Consider the following 10,232-nt stretch of genomic DNA (forward strand, 5'->3'; position numbering starts at 1 on the left):
ATAATAGCCTGGAGGCGTGTTTGGGGTCATTGTCCTGTTGAAAAACAAATGATGGTCCCTCTAAGCACAAACCAGATGAGATGGCTAGGCGCTGCAGAATGCTGTAGTGGTAGCCATGCTGGTTAAGTGTGCCTTGAATTTTGAATAAATCACCAACAGTGTCACCAGCAAAGTAGTTAAAATTTTGAGTTCAGACAAAAGTACAGATTTCCACTGGTCTAATGTCCATTCCTTGTGTTTCTTGGCCCAAGCAATTATCTTATTATTTTCCGTCCTCATTAGTGGCTTTATTAGCAATTTGACCATGATGGCCTGATTCACACAGTTGATGTTGAGATGTGTCTGCTACTTGAACTCTGAGAAGTCTGTTTTTGTGGGCTCTGATCTGAGGTGCCCCTCTGAGGTTAATTTGTGGTTTCTGAGGCTGTAGAAAACCATTCCAGGTGACTACCTCATGAATCTGATTTAAAGAATATCAGGAGTGTGCAAAGCTGTCATCAAAGCAAGGTGTGTTTGATGTGTTCAGCATCTACTATGTAGAAGGAAGACGTGTGTGTGTGTGTGTGTGTGTGTGTGTGTGTGTGTGTGTGTGTGTGTGTGTGTGTGTGTGTGTGTGTGTGTGTGTGTGTGTGTGTGTGTGTGTGTGTGTGTGTGTGTGTGTGTGTGTGTGTGTGTGTGTGTGTGTGTAATTTACTTTGTGTGTTGTTCAATGCTCCTGTGCAGCAGCGTGAATGGGCTTTTGTGATGCTGTGAAAAGAGTAATATGGTGTGGTACATTTACTGTAAAACCTATTTACTTATTTCTTTAGTGTTGGCCTCTTCTAAGCAATCTAAAGCAGTGAATGGCAGAAAGGTAGAAAGGTAGGCTTCTTTGAAGGTTTTGAAGTTACGTAGGTTGAAGTTTTTAGGAGAGAAACATGCATCATTTGTGTCAAGTGAGTTCACTTGCTTTAAGTTGCTCTATGGTGGCCTTACTAATGACTTAACAATTTAGCTCTACAATGATGTAGTTCTAATTTAGTTCTACAATGATATATAGCCACAGGGAGAGAAACTTAGCTACATTCAATTTGCAATCCACCATGGTGGTAAGCATGGGTATGGGAGGAGGTGAACCGTGAGGGAGGTGGCAAGGTGGTTCAACAGATCTGGGAGCAGTTTTGTATTTTTTTTACCATTGAGCTAATAGAGCCGGCTGCATGCTCAGGGGATAAATAGAGTCTTGATCATCACGTAAATAATTGTGTCAGATCCTGTGTCTAGGTGAGACATGACCTTTGACACGATCTAAATGTCTCAATAGAAGAGCAGGGAGACAAAATACATCCACCCCAATTGGATAAGTTATATTGTATTAACATTCTCTATCGTACAGATTGGACAAAATTACATTTTATTCATAAAAAAAGGTTACCTAGTGAGGCTTTAACCTTTGACATAGCTGTCAACTGTATGTTTATTCTCAATGATGGCGACACAGCATACTGTAAAAATGTAATTTATTAATAACCACAGATGCACAATGCATTTTCTTATCATTTACAAAAAGACAAAAACAATATTATTAGTTAAATTAATACTACTACTATGGTAAATAATAGTTAAACGAAGTCAAGGCTTTAAGGATGATTTCATTTTCATAGAATGTATTATTGTTATTACAAGCACAGTCAACCACTAAGAAAACTGACCACTCACATCCTATTTTAATATCTGGGCATTCAATAAATTGCAGAACTCTGTTCCTGGAATGTTTTAGGTCTTATTATTTAAAATAACTTCAAGTTATCTATCATTGCACAACATAATCCCAACCTGTTACTTCGTATCGAAATGAAATGTATTTGCATCATAAGGTAGGTTAAGGTTAAAAATATTGACCTTGGAATCACAGAATGTTTGTGTTAAGGAATTAGTTGTGCACCTGCTCATGAAAATGTATGGAAATTAACGATGAAACAGAAAAACACTGTACTGCAGTGCTGTTTTCAAACTGCTAATAAAGTATTCAATGAGTCAGTCAATCAATCAATCAATCAATCAATCAATCAATCAATCAATCAATCAGCCTTAATCTTCGGTGGTTATATCTGCAGTGGTTGACAAGTACATGAACTCAGAGGTATCAATTCTTTAAAAAAAAATACATATAAAAGTGAATACAGTATGTCAAACCCATTGGCACCCCCTGCCACAAAGCATTTACCTGTACTTCTAAAAGAGGCTTTTGGTCTTCAGGTCACAAAAAAACCTTCATTGGTTTCCAAAGTCATTGTGTCTAGTGACTACAGTAGCCTACTGTAGATACAGATCCCCACCTCCCCGATTGCTATCACATGTATTGTTCAGTCCATAGGAGGCCTAGTAATGACTAAATGGTGCAGTCTCCTTCAACTCATGGTACCCCTGGTGGTTTGGCTCTGTGAAGAGACAAAGAGGGCAGTTAGGGCGGGGAAGTACCACAAAGTCTACCTGTTTTCCTACATTACACCATTGCTCTCAAAAGACTCTTTTAGAAATGAAGGCTGTACATATTGATTTAAAAGTGAAGGGAGAAGAATATTCAGTTTTGTGAGCATCAAGCGCAAGTTGACGTGTGGTAGAGTGCTTCTGATTTACAAATGTTTTACTACTGTACTCTTTGAGTACCACCCACTTAGTCTTCCTACAGATGCTATTTTGTTTGTTTTGTTTATAGCCTGCAAGTGTAGTCTGTAAAAGGCAGTCACTTAATAATTTTCTGGACATCCCAGATGATGTAGACAAAACAGGCCACTAGCAGAATGCGTTTGAGAGTGTAGATAAGAGTTACGGTACCGAGGGTCATATTCTCCTCCACAAGGGGCCTCTGCTCACTGCAGTTGACCACTTTTCCCTGAGCTGCCCCCAGGATGGTCATGATATCCACAAGGTTGAGCTTCCCCTCTTCTCTGGCCTCGTCCACTTCCTCCTTCAGCTCCAGCGCGGCCTCCTCACGCTCCTCAAGCTCTTCTTGCGTGAGCATCTGGCTCAGGCCCTGCCCCGGACCACTGTTTCCCACCTGAGGTGGTGCCAGTGAGCACAACGCCCTCACCTGGCCATAGGACTTCAGATGCACTACGTTGGCACGCAGGAAGAGCAGCAGCACGTTGAGGTCGTTCAGCGGGCAACCTAGTTTGCGGCCGCTGATGAGGCCCAGGGCTGGAAGCACCTCGTACACAGACAGGAAGGTGGTGTCCCAGACGAAGAGTCGCACCAGGCTAAACAGGACAATGGGACCTAACAGGACGTAGACGGCACCGTTAGCAACGCTTATGACTTGGAAGACCAGCTGGCCGGTCATTTTGCACTGGACCAGCTCTGGTATCCAGTTCTGGTCGCGCAGCATGCCCGTGCGAACGAAGCAACTGAACTCATCCTGCAGGAAGGCAGAGAGGTGGAAGTAGGTCAGGTAGAGGCAAGCGGCGGTCATGAAGGTGAGCAGCAGGAAGCCACGCAAGAAAAGCATGCTAACCAAGAAGTAGGAGTTTTGTTTGCACTGCATGTATCTCTCCAACAGGGGGTACTCAAAGTAGCGCTTCCTTTTAGCCCTGAAAAAAACAAAAACAAATAATAAAAGATGAGTTCTGTATTTTTTTATAATTTTGTACACATGCCAATCTCCCTCTATGCCGGTGAAGCTACGCTTCTATTAAGACTGATTTATTTATTTATCCCCCCCATGACTGCAGCATTGTTTGAACTGGGGACGTAACTTTGTGACAGGCAACGGCAAAACGTTTTCTATCCACTTTAAGCCTTGAGGCACTCTCACCTCTCCAGCTCAGCCTGAAAAGTGAGGGGGTTCTTGGTGTTCTGGCGTATGTCCAAAATGCTTTGGGCCATTCGGACTGAGCGGTTGTAAGACTTGTCAAGCTCGTCAATGATGAAGAGCAGATCTGAGCCCAGTGTGGGCATGACGAGTTGGCGCCAGATGAGAGCCGGCAGGTACATCAGAACTGCCATGGCCAGGAGAGTATAAGGGAACATCTGGAAGGATGGATAGAATGGGGGATGGGGGGGAAAGAAAAGAAAAGAAACAAACAAAAGGAAAAGAAAAGGGAGTGAGGAGGGGAGTGAAAAACAGGGAGTTACACATTCTATTATTCATCATCCAAAACGTATTTTTGTAGAACTGCTTATTACACATTCAACCACCACATCTAGAATGTCAGGTTTATTGTTTCACAGACCGAATAGTTGGAAAAATTGAAACGTCTTCAGCAACAAAAGGGCAGAGAACGGAGGGTCCGGTTTTCTTCTGGAGGCTTACCTCAGTGTTTTAAATTGTAGTCATTCTCTGTCCACACAGTAAAGGAAAATGTTTCACCATGTTTTAGCAACCCTAGAACAGTTTGGAAGTGTAGCCACCCTATAATTACAAACTGTTTTAGGGTAGCTAAATCACGATGAAACATTTTCCTTTAGTGTGACTGCTACAGGCTGGTATAGGCCAGATGACACGAAGTTTCTATTAGAACTAAGTTATTTATATCTCAGTATATCAACACACTGCTTCCTATACTGCATGGTAGCTAGCCACAACGAAATAAGTGACTCGACATAAAACATGTCGAGTCATTAGGAGGCTCTCCTAAATGTGTGTGGAGATGACTGATTTGTGTGTATTCACATCACACCTAGCTCTGAGTCCAATTAGTTTGAGTACTGTACATCCAAGTGTGACTTCCATCGCCATCGGCCACCCTACAGTAATACACTGTACATACAGTACATTCTAAAGTGTTAATTGAACTCTGACAGTGTAAAAGTGGAGAGTATAATAATGCAGCAAAATATAACACAACAAAATATAATGAACGCTGACAAGACAAGCAGCAACTCAAACGAATAATTAGTGTGGATCCTAGGAAGATTAGCTGTTGTTATGCACCAGCTAATTCTTTCGAGCTGTTGTGCGAAGTGTCTGTTGATTTAAATATAGCAGAAACTCCAAAGTGTTCCTTCTAAACAACAAAGTCAAACGAACTTGATTACAATCTCTCAACTTACTTTGTGCACCCAGAGAGAACGTTCCTCAAAGTTTCCATTGGTGTCAAACTCGTGATGCATGAGGGAGTCCCAACAGTATGTGTCTATGTAGCTGGCCTGCTTGATTGTGAAGTTGCTTGGAGGGAAACAGGTTATCTGTGGCCCTGGAGAATAAGCAAATATGTGGAACATTAGATATTGATATTGATATAAATTCCTCTAAGCTCCATGCATAGAGTACTTATTTATACGCACACACTGCAGAATAGTGTGCGGTACTGAATGTTAGCTGCCCTATGATATGGACTTGTGCATCTCCATTGCTTTTCATTACAACAGAACATAGCAAGAGAAATCACATGTTCTCAAATGGCAACCTGGCATTTAAAAGCTGTGGGCCCTCGATTCCAAAATTGACCTTCTCTACTGTATATTTAGTTCACCTTGGTTTAGCTACATATGGTCCAACCACTTGAAGCCGTGTTCCACACCCATCTCTCATCTCACACGGGTGGAGCTACTACATTGAGAGGCTGGGAGGCAACACACATGGGTGTGGCCCCTCCACTTCAGAGCTTTAGGAGGAGACGGTGCTTCTATATTTTACAAGCAGCCACCACACATACCCATACCCAGCTCTCTCTAAAAGCACAAACATACTATCAGCAGATGATTCATCCAGCCCATCCAACTCATTACAGGAAACTACATGGTCAAATGCATTGTATGTGTGTCATGTGTTGGAGTGTACAGTATGTGTAGTGTTGATATGCAAGGACAGCCTGTATCACATCACATATGGATTGGAAACACATTACTGTCAATCTGTGGTCCAGACATTTACAATTTACAATTTAGGCATTTTGTGTTAACAATGTTTCAAGCATTTGTTTAACCACATGAACCCTAGCATCCCTCTTCTCTGGGGAAACATTTGGCAAAACTAGCACATCTACAAGCTCAAAATGCACGCAAAGCGACATATTGTACGCTTGTAGATTGTGTCTTTTCAGTGAAGATATTTGGGATTTATTGAGGGAAAAAAGGAGGGCACCTAGTATCGGGCCCTGGGGTACACCGATCAACTATTGTTTAAGTGGTATACGTAGTATGGTTAAACATGTTGTTGTTATTATTGATGAGGATATCAAAACTGTGTTAATTATAAAGGTGCATGGCAGAGAGATGGGGCCAAGTTTAAAAACATATACAATAGCAGGCTCACTGCCAGCTAGATCTGCAATGAACCATCTTTAAATATCTATGCTTATGTTAGCCATAAACATTTACATTTAGCTTTGTCTCATGTCAGCGGACAGTACAATTATGAACAACTAATAACAATACTAATGCACAATACTAACAGATCCTAATTGAGACGAGTAGTAGCATAAATCTAAACAGTTGTCAATAAACAAATGGCCTGCATAGAGTATAATCACTATACTGTATGCAGGCCATTTGCAGGTATTTTACAGGCCATACACTAGTATAGTGTATCTTCAGTACAGCTCTGAAGAGGCTTCTCTCATCAGGGACTTTAGGTACAGGGAATTGCTCATTTAACATCTTGGCAGGCACCAACCACTGATTTTATTGGCAGCCAAGGCTTATGTACATAGGTTAATGGAGAGGGGCAGTCAGATGAAAGATCTGCCCAGGAAGAGGGCCAAGTTGTCACCAAGATGCCATTCATTGTCAGCCCTTACTGGCAGCCACATAGAGCCTTTATCCTTAAACAAATCTAGGACAATTTATCTTCATTTTAACTGTGGACTGTCTGTTCTCTGGGTATCCGGGTGGCATAGAGGTGAAACACTTGTGAACCACCATGGAGGCCCGGGTTTGTTTCTATTGTCATCTCAGATGGAAACCCAGCAGGGGATTGTGTCCTTGTGGCTGTGGAGATAGCATGAACCTCCACATGCATTATGCTTCTTCCACAGTGAAATTCCTCACTGTCAGTTGAAAAGAAGTGACTGGTAACTGTGTCAGGGCAGGCATGCATGTGAGGGAGTACATGTGACATTTATGTTGACATCAACATGTGATAAAAAAACATTTAAAAAAGGAATCAGTCCGTGTTTCAGTGATTTGGCATAGGCAAGTGTGCTTTAATCTCTGCCACCCTCCTGTCTCATGCACCCACTCTCAATTAACATTTCCATTTTATCCTCACATTTTGTGCTTTGTACAAAAATCTTGGCTGAGGAGCCAGGTGCGAGCGAGCCAGACACCAGTCAGCACAATCAGGGGCTGTTGTGTGAAACTGACACCGCCAAAGATTATGCAGCCAAGATCCATCACTTTAGTTGCGTTCCCCAGAAGCACCGCGTCATGTTCCACGCTCTCTGGTTAATCAACACATCCTCTCATTTGACTCAAATAGAGGGAGCCGCCGCACAAGGAGCTTGCATGTAATTACAGAGCGCCAGTGTTAGTGAACGCCGCTCTCAATCATCCCATGGCAATTAGCATCAGGCGAAGGCTGATTGTGGACCAGTGCCGCGGGGGGAGACGATAGTTAACTCAAAGTCAAGGGAGTCAGCCTCCTTGGCTGTAGACTTTGGCAGACATTGTGGTGTGTATGAGGCTTGATTTATACTTGGTTGTACGATTCTCGCGAACAGAGAATTGCCGTTGTAATGTTGCAAATGTAATGCCTACTTAGCTTATAGATCTGCTATTTTCAGTCTAGCATAAATTAGCCATTAGAAAGAGATAGGGCTGATGTATTTATTTAGGGATAGTGTTGTTCATTTTGAATGAAATGAAAACAATACTACATGATACATGCAAGCAAGCCAGCCAAGTAAGGATTTGCTAAACAGAAAGCAAGGTAGCCCTGAGGAGCATAGTTGAGCCGCTTCAGCGCCCTCTGGTGGACACATTTGCAGACAGAGTGACATACAGAGTCAGACTGACAGATAAATAAACACACAGCCATTACAGTAGTTTTGTAATGCGCTGCGGCTCAGCTAAAAAGTATCTTATTCCCAAGGACCTGTTATATTCACAAATGCTGAAGTCAGCATTGAGTTGGCTCTCAAGCTCTATTGTTAGACTGTTAGACTATAGAGCACCGAAGTCCTGACGTGACTCGTTCATCCCCAGGTTTGCGGAAGTAATTTCTCTATGGAGAATAACATTGGGTCATCTTAGAATCGTCTCATATAAGAATTGTGGTCCAAAAATAAACACCGCGTGTCGGCGTTATTGTCAGGGAGGAGGTTCTCTATCGTTTATGATAGTCAGTCACTTATATTTGATACAGTCTGTTTCTGGCGAAAATGTAACTAATTCGGCGGAAGTAACATTAGCGTTTTCTCACCGTCAGTTGATGCTTCATATCCATAAGAGTCAACACGCCAGGGTCATGTGTTTATTTTTGTAACACAGTTCTTATTTGACGCGATATTAAATACGTCTATGGGATTCAGAACGGGGGTGGAAAACTGCGAACCAGGTAGACAAACAAAGGATGTGTAAATGACGTCAGACTTCGGCGTTCTATAATTATAAATCTTTCCCAATAGAGAACTGCACATCACAACGACCACAGAATATAGGGTTCTTTGCTTTTTAAGTTTGGAGGAGATGATGTGCATAAATATTAATTTCAATATTCAAGGCCTCATGAATAATGTGTGCATGTTTATGTTCTCAATATCTCCCTTTATTATAAGTTCTGTTGAAGCAAGAATGAAGTCCAAGGACCAGCAGCCTTGTTAGTCGTTGGACTTCCACTTTCTGCAGTCAAGTTGTCCTGTTGGCAACAGGACAACTTCAATGCAGAAAGTGCACTAAATAAAGCACAGAAAGACCACAAAGCCAGTAGGCTACGCAAGTGTGGGCAAAAAAAAGAGTGGGGATGAATGGAACAGAAAATATATTCATCGCTGTCTGGTGGAAACCTTGTCTGTCCAAAACGGCTACTTTTCAGGAAACGTTGAAAAGTTGCATTGGATCCAGTGCAGATATTATTTAGTCGCAAGCTCTTATACTTTTCATTGGTTCCCACAGACAGACTTAACCACTTTAACTTTCAAAATGTTAAAAAGTAGCACAAACAGCAGATCTACAAGCTCATAATGCATGCATTTGCGACGCGCCGCGAGCTTTGTTGATCGGCTGTTTTCACCACTTTCACGTGACACTGTTGTACGACAAAGTAGGACATTAATTTATGGGGACAAAAAGTTAAATTATGGAGATACAAGGTTTCTGCCCGATAGCTATTCATCAAAAAGACATTAAAAACACATTTGAAAGCTGTGTAATAAGTGGCTGCTCACCGAGGGAGACCTCGCGGGCGAAGGCCATGGAGACTAGAAGCAGTGGCAGGCCCACTGACACAAACTTGATGACCTTGTCCAGTGGCAGCTCCAGCTCCAGGTGTGTGAGGCGGTTGTTTCCAGAGCCCTCCTGGAGCAGGGCATCAGATAGCATGGCCCTCGCGGCCGCGCTGGCGATGGACATTTTGACGCCTGTCCAGCGAAAAGGAGAGCTGTTTCATGAATCACTTTAACCATGGCAACCATACTGTAATTAGGCCATGTCATTATAGGCAAAATCTTAAAAGAAAAAAGAAAAAGAAATACTCAAAAAAAGGTTTTCAAGGACATTTCAAAAATTTACAAATAGAAAAAATAGCAGATCTACCAGCTCACAATGCAACGTGTTGTGAGCTGGTATATTTCCTTGTCATACAAGGAAATATATAGCTAAGGCTTAAAGTGGTTAACTAATTCACAGTAGTGGTGGGGTTGCAATCTGTACTGTACTCATACCTGTTTTTTCAAGTGCCATTTTGTCCATGTTTTAAAAAAAAATCTGCTGCTATAAAGTGACCCAACACAACAGCAATCACAATTGCCAAATTAATATTATTCCAAAGATAATTTCCCTCTCCATAATGCATTACATTGCTCTGTATCACTCAAAAGCTATAAAACATGAACAAAAAACTTTCATCACCTTACCTTAACCTTATGTTCTCCACTCTTTGATCAGTGATTCCAATTCGAAAGTCTGTTACAGTTACAGTAAGTTCCTCTAAGGACCAGAATGCCGTTGGAAAGGGCCTTAAGTATTTAGGGAGGGCCTTGTCAAATGAGAGGTTGAATCTGGGTTGGACCCGGCCGAGCTAGGTCTGTCTCTAATTAAAGAGAGGACATCTGGGAGCATGTTGGAGCCCAGATGGCACTGTTAGCAGACCTCCA

At 42.1% G+C, this 10,232-nt stretch overlaps 1 protein-coding gene across 2 annotated transcripts; it reads right to left on the bottom strand.

Moving 5' to 3' along the window:
• Window positions 1-1,482: 1,482 nt before the first annotated feature.
• On the bottom strand, window positions 1,483-10,061 carry LOC308091213 (pannexin-3-like). 2 transcript variants are annotated; one of them, XM_080436656.1, is made up of 6 exons: window positions 9,993-10,061; window positions 9,306-9,497; window positions 5,032-5,174; window positions 3,794-4,008; window positions 2,818-3,569; window positions 1,483-2,420 (listed from the first exon to the last, which is right to left on the bottom strand). In XM_080436656.1, the coding sequence occupies exons 2-6, from the start codon at window positions 9,487-9,489 to the stop codon at window positions 2,362-2,364; spliced, it is 1,353 nt and encodes a 450-aa protein (XP_080292782.1). In that variant the 5' UTR covers window positions 9,490-9,497; window positions 9,993-10,061; the 3' UTR covers window positions 1,483-2,361. The 2 variants fall into 2 exon arrangements, with proteins under 2 accessions (XP_080292782.1, XP_080292781.1); XM_080436655.1 differs by having other exon boundaries at window positions 1,483-3,569.
• Between the last annotated feature and the right edge of the window lie 171 nt (window positions 10,062-10,232).

This window comes from Gymnoscopelus braueri, assembly GCF_963280865.1.
Source record: "Gymnoscopelus braueri genome assembly, chromosome: 8".
NCBI classification, from domain to species: domain Eukaryota; kingdom Metazoa; phylum Chordata; class Actinopteri; order Myctophiformes; family Myctophidae; genus Gymnoscopelus; species Gymnoscopelus braueri.